Source organism: Melospiza melodia, chromosome 5 (genome assembly GCF_035770615.1).
Source record: "Melospiza melodia melodia isolate bMelMel2 chromosome 5, bMelMel2.pri, whole genome shotgun sequence".
NCBI lineage: Eukaryota > Metazoa > Chordata > Aves > Passeriformes > Passerellidae > Melospiza > Melospiza melodia.
The window spans coordinates 32,743,152-32,764,265 of record NC_086198.1 but is presented as its reverse complement, the minus strand read 5'-3'; the positions used below and the strand labels follow the sequence as shown (position 1 = coordinate 32,764,265).

Below are 21,114 nucleotides of genomic sequence, written 5' to 3'. Positions count from 1 at the left end.
CCCACCCTGCTTGCCGAGATTTCCGTGCTTCCATTGCTGGTGCAAAGCACCGGAGAGGTGAGGCACCCTTTGCGGTGCCTTTCTGGGGTTCAGTCCCATTCCTGCTGCCAGGCCCTGCCGTGCAGTGGCTTTTTCTGTAGGGCTGAGCACGAGGTGACCAAGGACAGGTCGGCTCAATATCCCCACAGCTCTGGACAGGCGCTTGTGTGGTCTGTGGGCAGTGAGGGCAGAGCTGCTCGGCTGAGAGTGGGGAGAGGAGGTGGTGGGGGGAGAGGGAGTGGGATCAGGAGCGGGAATGCTGCTGCCACTGCCCACCGCCTGAACTGTCCTCCAAGGGTCAAACTGTTCAACTTCAGCCCCTTTGCCAGACTCAATCCTACTTTAGGGGAACAAAAGCCCAAAGTAGGCAACGATCAAGAAATGGGAGCACAATGATTTAAGCTTATCACACAGCCCAGAAAAAAAAGGACGCTGAGCTCGTGTGGGGGAGAGGGGGAGACCTTCAGAAGGGCTTTGTTTGCTGTAAGAAGATTGAACTCTGAGGCGACCCAATAGCCCTAAAAGTTTAGGGTCTGTGTTGCTGAGAGACCTTTGGGCACAGCCCATCCACACGTCGACCTCACAAGTTGAGAGCCAGCCTTATTGGCCAGCCTGCCTCAGATGAACAGGGGCACGACATCCCGGGAAATGCGGGGACAAAGCTGTGGGGACAGGGTGGCCCGACCCCTCCCAGCTCTGCCTCCCCCATACCCTGCGGTGTCCTGAGGGTTCAGGGTCCTAGGGCTGCCCACACACACCAGGGTGTCCTGATCCCTGTGGGGTCAAGCACCCACTAACCCTGAGAGTGGGGTGGTTCTGCTCTTAAATGGGGTGTGAGAAGATGTCCCCACACAGCAGAGTACTGGGGTGCTCTGCAGAGGGAAGCAATCAAAATTGCTGGGGTGCGTATCCCCCACATCCTGATCCAGGTCCTTCCCATGCACGCTGCAGCAAGCAGCACCACATGGAGGGACACGATGAGGAGCAGTCCCCCAACTCCCAAGCTGTATTAGCACTTTTGGGGTTTGTTCTGGGATCCAGGCGAAGAGGGGTCCCCCCACAAGCTCTGTCCCGGCATCTTTCCCTGCTCCCCCCAGCCCAGCCCTTGTCGGGGGCCGATTGTTCCCGGCAGATTTGCATGGCAGGTGCAGGCCTGCAGAGCGATTTTGCAGTGCTGGCCCCCCGCCCCACCAAGAGGGTTTGCCTCCTCCCCCTTGTGAAAAAAGGCTGCCGGTGCCTTCCTTTCCCATGAAGAAGAGAAGAAGCTTGAGGATCGCGTGAACACGCTTCAGTTTTCTTATTCTTTTCTATAGATGTGGGGAAAAGAACAGCCGATTGTGTGAAAAACCCAGTGCCTGCAAAAAGGGACATTGGCCATCCAGGCGAAGGTGCGCGAGGGAGAGCACTAATCGCTGAACCAGGAGACAAATACGATTACCAGCTCCGAGCCTTGAGTCAGAAAGTCTCATAGACTTTAAGATGTTAATCCCCAACATAATCCTTCCTTTGGCGTGTAGGAATAGTGCAGCCACAAGAGTTGTTTTGTTATTTATATTGGCGTTTAATAAAACTCAGCCAGTGGTGAATGGGCTGCCCACTCTCCAATGGTAATTAATTCCCTATTTCAGTGACCCAATTGTGCTGGGATAGAGCAGTGGGACAGTCCCACTGCCCCAACCCGCCTTTGTGCAGCTACACGGCTCTCGTGCTTCAACAGCTATGGAAACTCATTCTTTTGATGTCATTCAATGAGTTTTCCTTGGGCATCTTCTAAACTTCAAGGACCCTTTTCTTTCTCGAACGCCTGAAAAGCAGGACTAGCTTGACCACCTCTGTAGAATTTAATGGTTTGGTGAAAGGGCCTTTTGGGGGGCAGGGGGGGTGGGGGTGATTTGTGTAAGGAAAGAGAGAAAGAAAATTTGGCAGCCTGGCTATCAAACAGGGGGATAGCCAAACCCAGGTGTGCCAAACTCACTCAGCTCCTAATTTATCCAGGTCTAAAAAGCCACTTTTCCTTACTCAAAATACTCAGGGCTTCTCTTAGTCAAGGCATTTCTAGATGGGATATGCCAGTGAGCAATAACTGTGTTATGGAGCTGAGTAAAGACATGAATGGTGTTTCAAGAAGGAAGTTCCATCCAGAAAAGGGAAAAGCACCTGGGTATTTTTACCCAGAAGGGGAAGAACACCAGATACCTGTAACAGGTTATTGGCGTGTGTCTGCAGGTTTATACTTTTTGTCTGTGTGGTGAGGTGGCTGAAAGCAAACACATGAAGAACATGGAGTTATCCTGCAGAGCTGCCCCGATCCGGGCAGCCTCCTCTATGTCTTTATACACACTTGCAAAAAAAAAAAAAAAAAAAACAAAAAAAAAAAAACCCCAAAAAAAAAACCTTTCGCAAGTCACAAACAATTCAGGATTCAACTAAGAAAACACAGAGTGAACCATATGGCCAGGGTGGCTCGAGTTGGCTGCATTTTCCCCCAGACAAAGAAGGGATTGAGAGTTGAAGGAAAGGAGAAAAAAACCCAACTTTCCGGCTGATGAAGCTGTTGTCTGGAGGCAATGATCCCAAATCTCAAGGCTTTATTCCAGGCTCCGACTGAGACGTGATATGTCATATGATTAGCATCTTTCATATTTACAAGAGTAGTGCAGGCTGCCAGTCTTTAGAGAAAGGCTAGAGAAAGAAGGGGCATATGCTGAAATGGATTTAGCATTTGAAAGAGAGAAAAGAGAGCGGATAAATACACTTAAACGAGGATTTAGTTTTACTCCCGTTGAGTTCTAATGGCTTGTTGATTGAGATTTTAGGGAGCCGGGACAGAGGTGTCAGCAGTAATTTAAAAGCGCCTTTCAGCCCTCCCCCGGCGGAAGGAGCCAGGGCTGCCCTCTCAGGGCGGAGCGGTGCTGCGGCCGCAGCGGCGGGCTGGCGGGAGGGGCGCATCACCGCCCGGGCGGCTCCCTCCGCCGGGCGCGCGGCGCCATCTGGCGGCGGCGGAAGCTGCGGGAGCCCTGAGGGGACCGGGAAAACCGGGAAGCAGAGCGGGAATTCCCGGTGAGTCGGGCACCACTGCAGCACTGCTCACAAACGCCGTCCAGCCCAGCCTCGAACACGTACAGGCACGGCACAGCTCCTCTGGGCAACCTGTGCCCGTGCCTCACACTGGTACTCCCATGGAAGAATTCATCCCCAATACCCCAACCCATTCCCCCTGGTCCTGTCACCCCCCGCCCTTGTGACAAGTCTCTCTCCAGCTCTCTTGGAGCCCTCAGAGGCGCTGGATGGTGCTTAAGATGTTTGCAAAAGCTGCAGAAGGGGCCTTTTAATTGTTATAGCCAAGCTCTTCCTGGATGTCACCTACCTGTAAACATGAGAGGTGACAGAATTGTTCTAAAATACCATGGTGTTTTAATCTAAAGAACAGTGAAATACCATAAATATCATTAACTACACTGTAAGCATAAAAGGATTTCATTTCTCAAGCAGAAAAAGCCACTCTATTTATGGCTATCAACCAAATAAAGTCACTTTAATAAATTTTAGTCTTTAATAATTTTAGTCTTATGACCACAAGGTCAAACAGAAGTATCAATGCACTGAGAGCCAAACAAAAATACCCCAACATTAAATAAATATTAGATTACAAATTACCAGAGCTATTGCTATAGACAAACAATTAAGATTTTGTTCATAAAATCAACACATTTTATTTTTCCTTTTTCTTGCACTGTTCTTCTTCCTCCCGGTTCTCCAAGTAAGACTTGAGAATGTCATTTAGCTGCTGCTCACACTGGCTTGCATGTTGTAAGCCATTTTCCCATCCTAGAAGCAGCAATAAACAGAGTAATTACATCTCTCTCTACAGCATCCATCATGGAACCAGCCCCTGGCAGTGCCAACATCTATTTCCCCAAGAGTATTGCCTGGCTGTGATATTTCTGCTTGGAAAATGGCTCTGTGGAGTTCAGTCACCAAGATGCTTTATTTGATGTCGGCCAAGCAGGTAAAGTTGTAAACTGTACCTGTGCAACTTGCACATTCTTGCAATATATTAGATTTTGAGTGTAATATTAAACACTGGAGTTTATACATAAACTGATATGAATATAGTGGTTGCTCTAGTGTACACACCATATATTTTATATATTATTATAAACATTGTAAGGTGTATTGTACATAGTGTAATTAAAGATAACAAGGTGCAGGTTTCAAATAGCCCAGCAAAGAAGCTCTTACCTCTGCAGTGGTGAATTACTCTCCCCCACAGCCTGTTCCTGCTCAGACAGGGCAGACTCCCCACAATCAGCAGGTGCCTCTTGGCCCTCGTTAGTGCCACGTTCATCCTCCTCTCCGAGTCTATGAACCCAAAGTGCCTGGTCCTGACACAGGACAGCACAATGATCTCCCTCTCAGCACCTTGGAATGCATCCACCGTGGACACCTGCACAGGCTTGACCTCAAAAGCCTCGGAGTGAACCCCACTGAGCAAATTCTGGATCTGGGGGCAAAGAAACAGGGAAGGGGGTGAGTTTGGCTACTCAGAGTACATTTAAGAGAAGGGCTTTATTGATTTTTGTTGCTGATTTATGACACAAACCTTATACATTTGTGATTTATAAAGGGTAATCACGCCAATATCAGCTCCTTCTATTCCACTTGCAATCAGAGACTGGATGAGCTTGACTGTAAAATGAGCTTCTGCCATGTTGTAAAAGCTGTTGTCTCTTTCAATCTGGGAAGAGGGAAAAAGATTCCCAAATTAGCTCTCACCAAAAATGTAAAAAAGAATGGAATGGAGGGAAAATGACAATATTGGCTGGTTACACAAGCGGTGCTGAGGAGCTCACCTGCTCCATGCCATGGACGCTGTAAAAGCAGAGTGTTGGCAGCCACTCCAGGAGAGGAGCCCTGTCCCCCTGGGAGATGCCATCGATGAGGTGCCCGCTGTAGAAGAGCTCGTTGGCGATGGCACTGAGGGCAGGGTGGCAGCGGTACTGCGTCCGGAGAACAATGGGCTCGTGGCCCTGAAGGATGAGGACACAGACATTAGGGCTGGCATGGAGCTGGGAGCAAGCTGGGCTAGGGGAACCTGTCCCTGTCTGTGGTGGGGGTGACCTTGAGGTCCCTTCTAACCCAAACCATTCTGTGATTTTAAGGTATTTTGCAGTGCTGAAACCCCGATCCTCTGACACCTGGAATTGCCCATGTGACCTCAGGGGAGTTACAGTTCCGCTCTCCACATTTCCAAAGGTGTGTTCAGCAGCACCTACCATTAAGCAGAGTCTGTCAAAGAGGGTCTGCTCCAATCCCTGCTCATGAACACTCTCAGACCCTTGGATAGTTGGTGGCAGTTGCTTGGGGTCTCCAACTAGGACGAGCTTTTCACACTGAAACCTAAATAAGAATGTGAAAAAACCAGTGTTCTAAAAAGGATGTTAAAGTGTTCATAACCAAAGTGTGTGCTTGTTTCTGTATCACACTGCTTCCCATCAGCCTCCCTCCTCCACCCCAGTTTAATAACACCTAAGGACAGGCTCTATTTGAAATCACTCTTCCTGCTGCTAGCGTGTTCCTGGGCTCACAGAGGTGTGGAGTGTGGTCCTGCTGGGAGCTGGTGCCCCTGCTGAGGCCCCTCAGGTACAGGAGGGCTGTACCTGGCGATGGGGAGCAGGGAGGCAGGCTCAGTCATCTGGCTGCACTCATCCAGCACCACCACAGGAAACCTGAGCGCCTTCAGGCAGGGGAAGGGGCAGGCAGCACACGTCACTCCAACCACCTTCACCTGCCAGCAGCGAGGAGAAAACAGGCAGGCAAAAAGTTGAAATCATTTCATAGTTCATCTCTGTGCAGCACCTAACTAGAGCAGGAGAATACAGCTAAATTTTTTTCTAGAAACAGGACACTAAGCTATACCTGTGCAATCAAACCTAAACTTCACTTTGTATTTCAAAACCAGGAGTTTTGAATTATAAATTCCCAGTTTCCATGTGCTCAGCCCTGTGTATAAGACACAGCAAATCTCTGCTTTCCCATCCCATCTCTTTGACTGTACCTGTTGCAGAATAGTTTTATTGGTCCCCAGTTTATGCTGCTCAATGCTCTTCCTGACATACATTTTCTCAGCTGGAGTCAAATCCTCTTTCAACAGAGCAAGCAGCTCTTTCAGCTGCTCGTTTTCGTTTCCTGAACCTGCATGTAAACTTCAAAGATGATTTTGTAACATACATTGCAGTAACCGAAAACAGCAGTGCTTGGAAAAATAACCACACTTGATAACAATGTATTAACCTACCCCAAATTGCTTCAGATCCCTCAAAGAGGTTTCTTACCTATGGGGAAGAATTGCTTTCGTGATTTTCCTTACACTTCCCACTCTTATAAAATCCTCAAATCCAAGCTCGAGCAGACTTGAAAGAAAAAGAGATGATAAACATTACAGAAAGGGAAAGATGAAATCTTTGGAAAACTTTAAAAGTGGTTTCAAAAGACACATCAGAACGCTCAGGAGCACAAACTTCAGTGATCACTGAGATGAAGTACCTCAGTAATTCAACAAAATCAAAATAAACTACCTCATCATGATTTGATGCCTTGATGATTCCCCTCTCATAGTCTTCCATATGTATCTTCCCTTCCTTTTTCCTTCCAAACCATGCATTTATTTCATGCTAAATTTTCACAAATCTGATCCCCTCTGCTCCTCCTTCCCCTACTGGTACATCCATCCCAAAGATCCCTGAGCAGTACTACTTGGTCCTGATGGATTTTAATAGTATATTTGATGAGAGCAGAGCCTAAAGTAGTCTTCTGTAGATGTTTTATGTACCTTTCACCCTTTTAACTGTGCAAAAGAGCTGAGGTACAATTAAAGTCTGCGTGTGCCACTTTTTAGGGAAACAAATCAATCTTTTTGATGTGTTTTACAGGAAATACCAGCACAATTACCACTACAGTGTAAGTGCATTATTGGTTTTGGAAAAAGAACCATAAAAGCCTCAGCAACCTACCCCAGCAGGATCCTGTCCACAGCAACGTTGGTGGAAGCAGCAATAAGGAGTTTCCATGGAGTTGCCCTCAGACCCTCTGTAGCTTCACTGCTTTCAAAGAGCTGCACGAGGAACAAGATGACCACAGACAGCAAGTAGCTCTTGCCAGCTCCAAAAACACCTGGGGTTTTGGAAGAAAAAGCCCAAGTTACAAGTGAGAATTTCCTAGAAATCAATTGCTTTAACTTCAGTTATGCTGTGATTCCTCGAAAATAATTGCATGGGCTTGCTTACACTTACAAAAACAATATATAGTTGTATTAATAAGTAGCTAATACATGATAAATAGCTAATACATAATAAAAAGTGGTTTGCATATGAAAAGAAAAAAGCTGAAGACAATAAATAATTCTGATTTTATATATAGGTATTTATATATAGGTATTTCTAGGCAAAACCTTCTATGCTTCAGTGAAATCCTGGAAAAGGCAGAGTGAAAATTTAATTTAATTTAGATTTAATTTCAAGGGGCAAAAGCTCTGTGCTGACAGAATGGATGTATTAATGACACAGTATCAGAGGGGCTAATTCTGGCATTCTAGATTGATGGCATTTACCATTAATCAACATTTGTGCAAAGCTACAACAGCAGGAAATATCACAATTCTTGGCTGTGTACCACGTATGATTGTGATAGGGAAGCTCTGATGTTCCTCCCCTCCTCTGGGCTTTTCACAGGTCATCATCTGAGCCACGTGAATCAGCGATGCTGCTTGGTCTGGGTTCAGCGAGAACCTCTGGATCATCTCTTCAGCCACTCCCATTGCCACTTGAGAGCTCACAGGGCCAGACATCATGGAGCACTTCACACTCATGGCAGGTGGAGTGAATTTCCTTTTGTTGACTCTTTTTGTAACATTTTCAGAATCAAAATTCCTAGGAAAACAAAAAATACCCAGAAGTCGTGATATGATACAATTTGTATCTCCTGGTTCTGATATTCCTGCACTGGACTGCTCACAGTATCCCAGGACAATAACTCACATTTTCAGGAGATATGGGATCAGTGGTAATGTGGATGGATTGAAGTGCTCCTCCATGTTCCTTAGGGAGGCCAGCTCACCACTGGCATTACACACCAGCAAGGCATGAACACACACTGCAAGGGCCACAGAGAAACAAAAGGAGAAAGGAGTTAATAGAGCAGAAATTGCAAATCAGCTAAAGAAATTAATTATAAAATGCCAAAAGAGTTATTAACTGATTTTATCTTCTCCATTTACAAAACAAAACAAACCCAAAGCTTTAACTTAATTCAACAACAAAACCAACAAAACCAAGAAACTTTTGCAGTCACAGACTTAATACATGGCTTTTTATAAAAAAAAAAAATTTCCAGTGAGTTGTTTGAGGTTTCTGCATTTTGTTTTTTAAGGACAGTAAAAAAATATTCCTTTTACTTACACTTTGACAGTCAACTTGCATTGTACATCATCTCATTTCTTCCCCACCCATTTGCAATTTGCCAGCTACTTTGCGGGTTTAACTGCATTAATTAATGTATTCAAATTATATATTCAAACACACAAGGAAAAAAAATACTGTGAATTAAATCGTGTGCAAGGTTTGAGAAATTCTCAAATTCTCAGCAGCTTATCCTTCATTGCTGGCTGGATTTTTCCTTAGTTGTTTCCCACAGTTCTCAATGTGGCTGTGGAACTCACTGTTGGATCTCCAGTTGGAGGGACTGTAGCCTTTCAGTGGTAGCAATTCTATCTCATTGTTGGAGGATGGTCCAAAGAAAGCACTGCTTGCAATGAAAGTATCAATGGGATCAAAGTTCAGAGTCTTGGAAACAACCCAGATGTCATCTGCCAAAAACAATTCAGAGTCCTCATCAGCCTCTCCCACTGCCACCTTTGAAATCTGATGTTTAAGGTGTGCTCACCTTTGCTGTAGAGAGAAGAATGCTCCTTTCTGCTTAGCTTTAGGTATAATTTGGGTTTGGAGTCACCATCAAAGCTGGCAGGTGTATTCATAAATTTCTTGAACTTACTGTACCTCTGTGTTGGAATTTCAAAGGCTTTCCTGGGAAATTGTAATTAAAAAAAAAAAAAAAAAGGAAAAAGGTATGTAAAACCATGAGCACATCTTGGATTCAGCACCAAAAATAAGAAACCTCCATTTATCTTGACTGCAAAATCCTCTCATATCCAGCCACAATTAAATTGTTTCCTCTACAGTTAAACAGCACAGAATAGCCTTTGAGATGACTTCTGGCATTAAAATTAGAATCTTGAAGAGAAGAAATCAAATTCTCCTACTGAGGATTAAATTAACAAAGTCCAAATGCAACAGTTCTGACACTAAGCAATTGATCACGTTGCTGGTCAGCAGTTTTGATTCCTGCTAAAAACAAATACCATTGCTATAAATATTTTTCCTTCAGTAATTTAGCTCTTGCACTTCTTTACAGAAAGAAATCTTGACTCTTTAAATGTAGAGAAAATGTGTTAAATCCTGCTGAAGTCCTGGGCTACTGGAATATTCATAAACCTTGAAGTGGCATGGCATTTGAGGATACCTCACCAAAAGCTGGCATTCCTCATAAACAGCAATCTTTTGACTCCTGAGGTATGTCCCAATACTTTTTGTGTCGTGGAGCACTGCACCGGGTCTGGATTTTGTCTGTGTGGGGTTCACATCTTCAATCCACTTGAAAAAGGAGCACTGCTCAGCTTTTGGGGCATCACAGGCATAGAACAAACGACCCTGCAAGGGAAGGGAGGGGAAAAAAGTCCATGAGCACCAAAACAAGGAAGAAAAAAAAGAGAAAGCAATGGATACTTTCACCCCCAAAGTGTAAAAACCACAAGGAATAAACAGCACCTTGTTTTGACCTTCTTTTTTAACCATCACCAGCTTAGCAGGGTGCATGTGGTTGCAGAGTGGGGCACAGCTTCCTTGGCCCTGGCTTTGCCCATCTTTCACCGCAGTGTAAAATGGTATGTCCACCTTGGAGAGGGCATGGTGCAGCCTCTGGGCCAACTCAAACAGCATTATGTTCAATTGCTCTTGGTGGGGAAAGGACAACAACAGAATCATCAGCACACACTTAAAATGCTTACACAGCTACACAAAATCCAAACAAATGTATTTCCATCGGAAAATTTCCATCCCAAATCAAAATATTTCATCTGAGTCCTAAAAGAAACCACGTGACCTGAAAAATCCACTTTTTCCAGGGGAAAAAAAAAAAAAAAGGCTTAGGTATCTTAAGACTGGAAAACAGCCCTGAGGTTACAGAGTTGAACAGTGTGTACTGTCTTTTTGGCTTGCCTCTGCAATTTTGAATATAGTCTAAATATATTTCAGTAGAAATATTAAAAAAAAATGAAATGCACCCTGCTGTTTTAATAGGCAATGTTTAAAATGACAGCATTTCACAGAGCAGAGACTGACCTGTCAGAGCAGCTTTAAAAACCTGCTTGTAGTGAGTGTGAGACTGAAACACAGCTGGGATGGAAATCTTTCTTTTAGGAAGATTGGTGTGTTTCACTTTATCCACAGGAGGAAAAGACAACTCAGAAATTGTTATGTCCTAAAAAGACACAGGAAAATAAACCATTAAAAACTGTAAGACCTTGAATGAGAAAATTGCAGATTTGTAAAAAATACTAAAAATTTCCCTAGAGCTTAGGCTGCCATTTAGGATGCACCATGAGGTTAAAATTTCCTCCTTGCCAAACAGCTTGCATTTATAATAACACAGATAATATTTCCAAAGGCTTTAAAATAAATGTTATGTAGTTCAGAATCATGTTTTTCACCACTAGGCATGGGGAAGGAGCACACAAACCCTATTTTCAACACCATTTTTGCACAGAAATAAATGAATTATAAGTGTCTTCATAAGCTTTTTAAGTCTGGTATATGGATTTAACACACATATATTTGTATAAAAACACATACAATGTGTATACCCATGTATATGTTAAATATCTTAGTTATTTCCTTTCTCTGCTTCACACAAATACTGTAGTGGACAGTTTTATAGAACCAAAAAACTTGAAAAAAAAAAGAAAGAGTCAACATTTTCTTCAACTCTCAAAACCATTTGACAACTTAAACTTAACTTGTGGTTGGTTTGGTGCTTCAATTTGCCCAATTTGCTCCATCTGCCTACTGATCACAAACATGTGCTAAATGTTTAGGTGCTTATTCAGTGTCATAACTTGACTTTTACACAACTAAAACTGAAGGAATTTATAATAATTTGAAGTCAGAGACTATGACTTGAAGCAAAAATTGGTGTTGATTAAAATGATGCTGATACCACAATTAAGAAAAACCCACGATTTCTTATCAATCAGAGATGTCAAAACAGCCCAGCACCTTTTCTTTCATCTTCTTGCCATTGACAATCAGATTAAAAATCTAAATCTGGCACTGAACTACCTTTACAAAGGATTAGTCGTGGCATGTGACTAATGTATTAATACATTAAAAATTAAAAAATACATTTTTGGTGTCACTATGCAATCCTACTGACTAAACCTGCAGGCAATGAGATAAATGCAGCCCCTGTGGCCAGAGCACCGTGCTGGTGTCAGTGACAGCCTGGTACACACCTGGCCCTCTCCAGTTCCGCCGTGGCAGCTCAGGTGACTCAACACCTTTTGTGCGGCCGCAGCCAGCGGTGCCTGCGCTAAGTGCAGGGCGAGCGCGTTCCCCGGCGGCGCCGGACCTGCCCCCGCAGCCCCGGAGCGCTCCCCGGGCCGGCTCCCGGCCGCCAGCGGCGCTGCAGGGCTGGCAGCGCTCGGATCCGCGGCTCTGCTCTCTCCTGGCTCAGCCGCCGGCATTCCCAGCACGCTCCGGGCACAGATATCATCCTCCTCCTTCCCTTCAGCACTGTTTTCAGGGTTCAAATCGCTCTGAGCACTGCTTTGATACTTCAGCCACTTGCTTTGTCTGCCTTGGGCAGTCACATCGGGGAGCACTGGTGGCACAGATCCCCTTCGTCCATCTTCCGTGTACTCCCCGAACACAGAGGTGTCAGAATTCCTGTCCTGGGGGCTGGGAGCACTCCTGGGAAATGCCACTGACTGGCTGCACAGATTGCCTCCTGAAGAGTCCAAAGATTGCTGGAAATGCTCACTCTCAGAGGGGTAAAACGTGGCAGGAATCTCGTGGGTGGCAGGAACAGTGACAAAGGGAGCTCGTGTTTTCGTTGTGGGCTTCAGTGCTGGCAGGCTGCACTCCTGTGCATGGCTGGATTTCTCCTGGGCTGTGGGGAAAATACAGCTTACAAGCAACCTGGGGCACCCAGGGATGGTGTGGGAATACACAAAATTAGAGGGTTTTGGGGAAAGCTGCAAAAGGCAGGCCTCTGATACAGCAGAACTGTAAGTAGAGCTGAAGCAGCAGCCATGAGATAAGTCAGCAGAAAATTATTTCAACTGTAGAAAAAGCAAGGGCAAATAGAACAATGGCCTGTGTATTAATGCTTGTCTGAATAGCTCTCTAAGCTGCAGCAAGTTTATCTAGCAAGCTATTAGGAAGGTTAAAGCTTAATAATGGAGCTCTGTGCATTGTGTTTTAAGGCTTACAAACAGGTCTTTTATTTGAAATAAGCAAACATTGTTTAACCAAAGGTACATGTGCTCATGGTGATTAGATAGAACTACTGTCAATGTGCTTTTGCTTTGAGTGATTGGTCAAGAAGCTTATAAAGTAAGTTGTAACATTAAGTTTTTTGGCCTGCTGCCTGGAATGTGAGCTGCTAGCATCTTCCCATTGTCATAACCATGTAATGAGACTGATGCTGAAAAATAAACAGCTCGAGGCACTTTGCACAGCAGCCCCATCTGTAAAGAGCCCCCCTTGCCAGTCAGATGGCACTTCTGATGTACCAAAAGTAAGGAATTCTAAATTCTTCCTTCTACACCCTCCCTTGCAGCTGGGAAGCTCTTTGGATTGCTCCTGTGCAGTATTACACTAAATGATGGACTTTGTGTGATTCTTTTAATTAGTTTGTTTGATACTTTAAAATTTCTTTGAAAATATTTTTTTAAAAAAATTTCTTTGAAATCTCCATATTCAGAACACATGTAGCCATTCTGCTTGTATAAAAGACCTACTATTAAATTAAACATGGTTGTATTTTGGAGGTCATTAATCTGATGTCACTGACATCTGCCAACTAGAAAAAAATCCATTTTAACATTTGCTTTTTTTCCAAAAGATAACCCACAAACCTATGAATTAACATTGAACAACACAGATAAATAAGCTGTCACTACCAAAAAGCATCCTTTTGACTACATTAATTATCATTAGTGACAGTTATAGAGAGGTGTAAAATGGGAGAGGGTCAGAGGACAGCTGAATATGGAAGAAAACTCAAAGCAGGTAAATAAAAACATAGGGATCATTTAGAAACTTAGCTTACAGGCTTCTTGCCCCCAAACTAGAAGCTGATTTTTCTTTATAAAACTAAATCCATCTAATCAAGTCTCCTTCAGGAGACTATAATTGGCAGAGTAACTGTCTGTGATGGCCCAACTCATTGTGCTTCAAGAACTCTCAGAGATTTTCAGCTAAAACACTGTGAGGTGCCAGTATAACCCTGTAAATTCTTACTGAAGAAGAAATCTGGGAGTTGTGGTTCACTGGGTAAGAGCCCATGTGTCAGGGGCTCCTGGATGTCTCCAACAGGCTCCTCATTTCCCCAAGGTGGAGAAATTGCACAGTCTGGATCAAGTGGGGAAGTCACTTCTGGTGAAATCTACAGGTGAAGAATTAACATGGCAGGTTAATTAACATGACTGAAAAAATCCCTGGTTACAGCTCTTTCATCACCATTCTCTCTCTCATCATTCTAAACAATGAGATCTCTCAGAGTTGAGATAAAACAGCTCCAAAAGTAAGAAATTGCCACGAACACACAGGAAATAAAGCCAAAAATGTTTGCAAGAGCCAGTCAATCCCCACCTTGCCAGGCTCCCAGGCAGTCCACTGTGCTTGTCTCAGGTCAGGGGGTGGGTGTGACACTGTCCATGGTGGCACTTCAGGGTGCACATCCAGTGCCAGTGCTAGGAAAAACAGAAGAGCTGAAGTCATGCAGAAATTTTGAGGCCAATCACTGCCCTTGTCCTTTTACTTTCACTTACAGGACTGATTTATTCCTAGCTCTTCAATAACATCAGGCTTCACTTCAAAATTCCCTTCTCTTACAATGTCAACATCATCCTTATGAAGGCTCCTGGAACCTGGAGACTTCATTAAAAAAAAAAAAAAAAAGCCTAAGCAAAAACTTAGTAGAAATTAAACTGCTTATCTTCTTTTTTTCAAAGTGCAACTGATCAAAGGAGCAGAAAAAACAAAGTGACACATTGTGAAGTTCTATGACAAAGGTAAGTAAAAATAATTGGCTTTTATATGATTGTAGCAGTTTAAAAATGAACTATTTTCTATCCTAAATTGACAAGATACTTTCTTGCACTAAGGTTAGTATGGATAACTGAACAAAAAAAAAAGTTTTACCTGTCTCAAGTCATAAAGGTCATAATGCCTTGAAAAGAGGGGTGAGAAAAATGTCTCAGCTGCCAAGTCCACATTGTCTGGGTGCTGCTGCCATCCGTGCTGGGAGCATGGAGCTCTCAGCATCACCTCACTAGCTGCTGATCCTTTCACTTGGTACCCTTGGAAGGCAACACGCTGTACAATGCATGGAATTATCACTGACAGCAAGGAAAAACTGCTCTGCAACTAGCTACAGTCAGTACAGGTATTTGTTACACATACAACAAAAATAACCTGTTGACTCTGCAGAAGAGAAACAAAAAAAAGATCTGGGTTTTTTTTTCCCTTGTAATGTGAGTTTTAAACTCTCCCTGAAAACATTAGTACAGTCAACTGTACTAAAAATAACAAATTTTATTACTAAAATTTTATTAGGAGTTAGTGCAATATATTGCAATTAGCAAAGCATCAAACTGAAATTTAGGAAACACTGTTAATTATACTTGAGTTCCACAGCAATGGTACCTTTGGTTGCCAGTCAGATGGCCCAGGGTCCCTTTGGGCTGCTGCTATTGGTACAATATATGCATCTGTCTTCTGTAATAAACTGTCCACACAGTTGGGCTGCACAGGAAAGTACCAAAAACTAGTTAGTCTAACAATTTAATAACCATTTAAAGTGAAAATTTAGGCTAAGAAATGTTTTGTATTTATACAAAGGAAGCCTTTTCAGTTACAGCTTTTTTATTTGGAAGCCATCCATGACAGGATAAGAAACCATGTTTTTCAAACAGAACAGGAAAAAGAAGATTTCTAAAATGTTTCTGTAAACTTTAGATTGTTTGAAAAGGAAAAAAGGCTGTTAAAAGCATTTTTTACATAACAGGATAAAAATCAATGTGAATTAACAAACACAAACAGTTTTCCCAGTGTATTTCAACCTAAATGCTAAAATTCCAAGGAGAGCCATGCATTTAAAAAGCTAGTGGGGGAAAAAAAGGTGGTAAAAGATGGGGTAGGGAAGGAGAATTACCAGACATATTGATGGGATATTAAAAATTATTAAATACCACACTTTTCATGAAGTTTCTTGTCATACATGAGGCCTCCTGAATATTGTCAAGATGATATCTTCTATTTATTAACAGCTTCATAAACAATGCCTCTAAGCAATTTATAGCTCAACTTTTATGGTTTCTAACCCAAGAATTTTATTCCAGGAGCCAGGTGGAAAATGAATTTATCTTGTACAGATAAATATATGTAGTCAAAAATTGGTTACCATCAGGGCAGGAGAATCAAAGTATGAACAGGAAGATGCCTGTAAACTTTCTGAGTAAGGCATTTCCGTAAACTCTTTTATAGCTACAAGAGATGGAAAAGCACAATGAGTTACAGTCAATAGTCTGGGGTTTTTTACATGAAAACATCTGAATATTTACAGGTTTGCAAACCTTACCCATGCAACCCATGCACAGTTAGGATTTAACTGAATGAGAGCAAACAGACTTGAAGCTCACAATGTTGCTTTAAACAGCACAAATTGCACGAGGGAACCTACAAAACACAGCACTCTAATAAAAGTATTGCTAAATGAGGAGAAATGAGAGAAATCAAACAGGTATAGACATACAGAATCCAGTTTGAAATAGAAGCTGACCTAACCTTGATCCTTCTCAAGGGGTTCAAGTGTCTCCTTAGGAGGGTCTGTTTCACAGCACATGCTGGTGTTTTCCTCCATCCTTTGCAAGCTCTCTAATGCTGTGCTATGCTGTGTCAAAGCTCTCAGAAGAGCAATGTCATTCACCAAATCAGGGAATCCTGAGCAATTCTCAGCCACTGCTGTGCATTTCAGGCAATCCACCCCTATTGTCTCTCCTTGGCAGGCTTCAGGAGAAGCAGTTCTGCACTCTGCATTTTCCAGCACAGTTCCTCCTACTGCTGTTTCCTCTGGAGATGAACAACCTCCTCCTAAAGGATCTGATTTCTGTGACAAGGCCAGCAGAGGGCTGCCTGGTTTCATGTCACCACTCCTAGCAGCCCAGAAGTGCTCTGAGCCAACATCTGGGGATTCCATACATCCAATCTGTGTAACTCCTCCCTCGGTCTTTTGGTCCAAGGGAGAAATTATTCTGCTGGGAGAAATACCTGTGAGACTTCCAGTGGCTTCAGACAGCCTGGTTTCAGGGTGACATTCATTAACACTGGTGTCCCCAGGCAGGAGAGCAGAGTGCTGCTTTTTCACCCAGGATGTGCCACTGATGGTGAGTGCTGCACAGCCATCCAGATCCTCCTCTTGCTTTGAGCCTTCAAAACTTGTCTGACTCTCACTGATCTCTTTTATGTTGTGTCCATCCCCTAGAAGTTCCACTTGGGTTTTGGTCTGGTTTGCAGCATCTTCTGCAGCTCTCCTGGCATCACTGTCACAAAGCTGGGGTGGTGGACCCCCCTCTCCATCAGATTTGGAACATCTGATTTCCTTTTTGCTTTGTGTCTCTATGTCACAGCAAGAATGAGGCCTCCAATGAGGGCTCAAGGCAGCACCCTGTGCTACATCTCCTCCCTGGGAGCTGCCTGGGCTCCATGAAGGTGTGTCTCCCTCAGAAAATCCCTTCCCTTCTCTCTCACACACATCTTCATTGTCCATGTCATTAAAATCAAAAGCCTCCATTAGGTTAAAGCTAACCTCCATCAGTTCCCCATCAGGACTACAGCCTGTGCCCTGCAAACTCAACTGCTCCTTCCCAACTCCAGCTTCAGCCAATGCCACATCCCCAGAGAGCTCTGGGTCATTAGACATTCCCTCTGAATTTTGCCTTGGTTGAAGCTCACTCTGCATCTTCACAGAGCAATTCTCCCTAAGCCTGTCAGTCCCTGAATGCTCCCTGTATCCAAAGGGATGGCTTTCAAAGGTGGTTGGACTTGCTGAAGGTGAAATGTCACCTGAGGATGGGACAAACTGACTGTCACTCATTCTACTTACAGTGGACTCAGGTAGGAAGTAACTACTTGTGTTGCAGTCATCTTGTAAATCTTGACTTAAATAATTTACCTTTTTGTCTTGTCTGTGTCCTGTGACTTCTTCACCACAAGGCTGTTCAGCTGAATTTGGAAGTGCTAGAACATTCCAGTCCTTTGTATCATTTACATTTCCCTGCACAAAAGGCAGGTGCTGGGTATCTGGAACGAGTCCTTGGGCAGGGTCACCTGAAAGAGCAGGCAGGACAGGGCTTTTTCTGTCACATAAACCTGCATTTTGTGCTGCCTGAACCCTGGAAAGGCAGCCTGTGGCTCCAGATGTTTGCTCTCTGTGGTGTCCTTGTGCTGGTTTGGACTTGAGCAGAGCAATGATCTGTGCTGTGCTCCTGATGTGGTGGGACACTGCCCCAGCACCAGTGTGCCCAGTGAGGAGAGGAGATTCCTGCTTCCCAGCCAGCTGATGGGAGTTCTGCCTCTCTGTCCCCTCCCAGCTGTCACTGAAGGGAGCAGAAAGCAGGGAGGACACAGACATTTGTTCTCTACCATTGTCCCTGCACTCCTCTTCCTGACTGCCTGCAGAGGGATTTGTTCCTGCATCCTTCCTGCAAACCGTGGAAAACAACGGAGAGCTGATGTAAAACTGGGATGGAAAACTCCCTTGGCACCCCTTAGATGAGGGCAACACTGCTGCTTTTCCTTCATCTTCCACAGCTGGTGTTTTCTTCTCAACTTGGCGAGGCCCTCGGAACCCCTGGGAGAGAAATTGGCAATTAATCCATGTTTTGTAATCAGATGCTGAAAATGGAGCACACTGCATTCAGATCAAATGGCCTGGGAATGTATTCTGATCAAACCCATGAGGATTCCACAGGGGCACAGAAACAACCTTAAGCCCTTGTGATTTTTACTGTAGGCAACATCCATCCTGCTAAACCAAATCTCCTAAATGTGGAAAAAATACATTCTGGGTTACAGATCAAAAAAAAGGGAAAAAAAAAAAGAAAAAAAGGAAAAAATGAAAAAGGAAGGAGAGAAGAGAAGAAGGGAAGAGGGGAAAAAAAAGAAAAAGAAAAAATATAAAGAAAAAAAAAAGACAGGAAGAAATTCTGTATATATTTCCCATTCATGCAAATATGTGTCCCTTGTGTTTTACACTGCATATAAACATGAGACATAAAATTTGGAACAAAAACTCACCGTAAACTTCCTTTTCAAGCCAACAGGGAGATGTCTTGGGGGTGGAAGAGCAGGTTTGACACCATTTCTGTCCACTGCTGGAGTTTCTGCTTGCTTTGGCTGCTCTTCACTCACTTTGGCTGCTTCAACTGTGATTAAATATCGCTCACTTTCCAAATCATCTCCAGGAGTCACCTGGAAAAGGGAGAGCAGCAGTGTGTACCTAACAGTACTGTACAAGAAACAATATTAGATAGCTTTCTTTTTAAAAACATACAGTCTTTTGAGTACTCGTATGTAAAAAATTCAGCTGCTTACACCTAGTATATCACAAATGCCAGATAATACTTTTATTTATACATATATTGTAAAAAGCAGTAGCACTTAACTTCAATGATTATTTCATTTATCACTGTAATACACTGCTTTTACCACAGAGGAAGAAAAATTCCATGAAAGCTTCTGGACAAACAGTAAGATCTGGTAATTAGTAAAAGCTGTTTTCCCTTTCCATTATTTGCACTGTAGCAGAGTTCCATATCAGCCACTAGAAAAATTACTCTTTTGGCTACCAAACAAGTGTTTGGAATGCTGCCTGAAAGACCAACTACAACCAGATATAAAAACAACTCTGAACAAAAGATACCTGAGATTTTATAAAAATACTCTCCAGACATTGTCCTTTATCATCAAACAAGGTAGCCTGCAAAATACAAAACAATATTTTAAATAACCACACATTTATTTCACAAATCAACTAGACTGCCACTGGCAGCAGCAGATATTAAATCCAACAGTGTTAAATGTGAATTTTCACCTGATTTCTGCCAGTTCTAACCCTCAGAATTCCATCTTGCCATGTTTTTGATTTCTTCATCTTTTGGTGAGTGTATAACACCTGTTTTAAATATGTAAAACATTGAAAAAACAAGAAGTAAGCAAATGTTCAAGTATTTCAGTAGCTACAGTTTTTAAACTTAATTCCACAGTGTTAAAAACCACTCACAGTAAATTCTTGAGAGGCCATTGCTTTGGCAACACAGATACCCAACAGGTTACTTCACAAATATCCACACCTTCCCACAGCCAGAGAGACAGGGAAATGGCCAGGATGCAGCAGAGCTGTGAAGGAAAAGTGTGGACAAAAAAAATTCTTACTTTTTCTCCTCAAAAAGAAAAGATAATTAGATGCAAGACAGTAACAAACCAGTGGAGTAGAGCTGCTGTGAGCATTTTAAAGAGAAACCTCAAAAACAATCTAACAGACTGCTGTTAAAAAAGAAAAAAAAATCTTTTTAATAGACGTCAAGATGTTTTACAGCTTTTAGACAAGCTCATTCATTTAAATCAATGGCTGGCATCGCTGAATAATTCAGAATTACTTGAAATAAAATTCCAGAAGTTTATTTGCAGAAAAAAAACCAAAAAAACAAATCCAAAATAGCAGAGAAGCTGTTACCAGAATGATTTTGTCCCAGGTGTGGAGTTGCTCATGCAAAAATAACTGACTTCCCGTGGAGCCAAACCTCTTTGCATATTTGAAATTAGACCATGAGATATTTTAAAGTAAATTTTTATATTGAATTTTAATCTATAAATATTTGGAATTAATATTTAAGTATATTATATATTTATGTAAATATTAAATAAATGTTATAGATAAGTATAAATATTTAGAATTAATACTTAAGTAGATTATAATACATATATAAATATTACATAAAATATTTAGAATTAATGTTTAGGTATATTATATATAATACTTAGATGCAATTCTGATTTAATATTTTAATATAAATATATTATGTTTAATATTGATATATCAATATATAACATGATATATATACTTTGGATGGGTGAGGAGCAGTTTATATGACGGACAGGGAAAAGATTCGCGCTGTTTCTTATGGTTGCCAGCTCCTTGGGCGCTTCACAAGGTGGCAATCCTTGGACCCGGTTTGAGGACAGAGTTTTATTCCCTGAGTTCTCAGAGCAGCCGGACGGACGCGAGCCCCTGAGGACCTCCCGGGGAACGAACGCCGCGGGCAGCGGGACCGGCCGCTGTCACCGGCGCTGCCTCCACACAGCCAAAGGGACGCACTCCACACCATCCTCCCAGCGGGATGCCCCGAGGGCCCGCAGCCCGCCACCCCTCCCGGTGTGCCGGGCGGCCGCCCCGCTCCTACCCAGCGGCTCCAGCACGGGCTCGGGCTCGGGCACCGGGAGCGGGACGGGGATGGCGGCGCCGGCACCGCCGCCTTTACGAACTTCCCGCCGCCGCGCCGCGTGACGTCACCACGCCCGCGCCGCCCCGCCGGGAGGAAGTCACGTGCGCCCAGAGCCCGGCGCGCCCCCGACGCCGCTGCGCACGCGCGGGCGCCGCCGCGGGGCTTTTTTTTTAATT

General features: G+C 43.4%; 1 protein-coding gene and 1 long non-coding RNA gene across 2 annotated transcripts; one reads left to right on the top strand and one right to left on the bottom strand.

Moving 5' to 3' along the window:
- Nucleotides 1-3,573: 3,573 nt before the first annotated feature.
- Nucleotides 3,574-20,978, bottom strand: ZGRF1 (zinc finger GRF-type containing 1). The gene is made up of 27 exons (XM_063156881.1): nt 20,897-20,978; nt 19,717-19,832; nt 19,528-19,608; nt 19,357-19,413; nt 18,732-18,905; nt 17,608-18,285; nt 15,081-15,179; nt 14,204-14,309; nt 14,025-14,125; nt 13,674-13,818; nt 11,663-12,318; nt 10,494-10,632; nt 9,921-10,105; nt 9,616-9,803; nt 8,980-9,119; nt 8,756-8,902; nt 8,076-8,190; nt 7,711-7,967; nt 7,053-7,212; nt 6,375-6,452; nt 6,098-6,245; nt 5,700-5,827; nt 5,316-5,439; nt 4,893-5,069; nt 4,643-4,777; nt 4,282-4,543; nt 3,574-3,867 (listed from the first exon to the last, which is right to left on the bottom strand). The coding sequence occupies exons 2-27, from the start codon at nt 19,735-19,737 to the stop codon at nt 3,752-3,754; spliced, it is 4,617 nt and encodes a 1,538-aa protein (XP_063012951.1). The 5' UTR covers nt 19,738-19,832; nt 20,897-20,978; the 3' UTR covers nt 3,574-3,751.
- On the top strand, nt 3,863-17,649 carry LOC134418494 (uncharacterized). The gene is made up of 6 exons (XR_010027791.1): nt 3,863-4,048; nt 6,972-7,245; nt 7,770-7,911; nt 9,508-9,665; nt 14,387-14,446; nt 16,442-17,649. It is a non-coding gene; the product is annotated as an uncharacterized LOC134418494 (long non-coding RNA).
- Nucleotides 20,979-21,114: the final 136 nt, after the last annotated feature.

Excerpts from the sequence above, each read along its gene's own strand:
- ZGRF1 (XM_063156881.1), bottom strand. The coding sequence starts at position 19,737 with ATGGCCTCTCAAGAATTTACT. Across the intron at positions 18,286-18,731 it reads GCTTGAAAAGGAAGTTTACG|GGGTTCCGAGGGCCTCGCCA; the intron begins GTGAGTTTTTGT and ends TTTCTCTCCCAG. Across the intron at positions 4,544-4,642 it reads ATAAATCACAAATGTATAAG|ATCCAGAATTTGCTCAGTGG; the intron begins GTTTGTGTCATA and ends CTTTGCCCCCAG.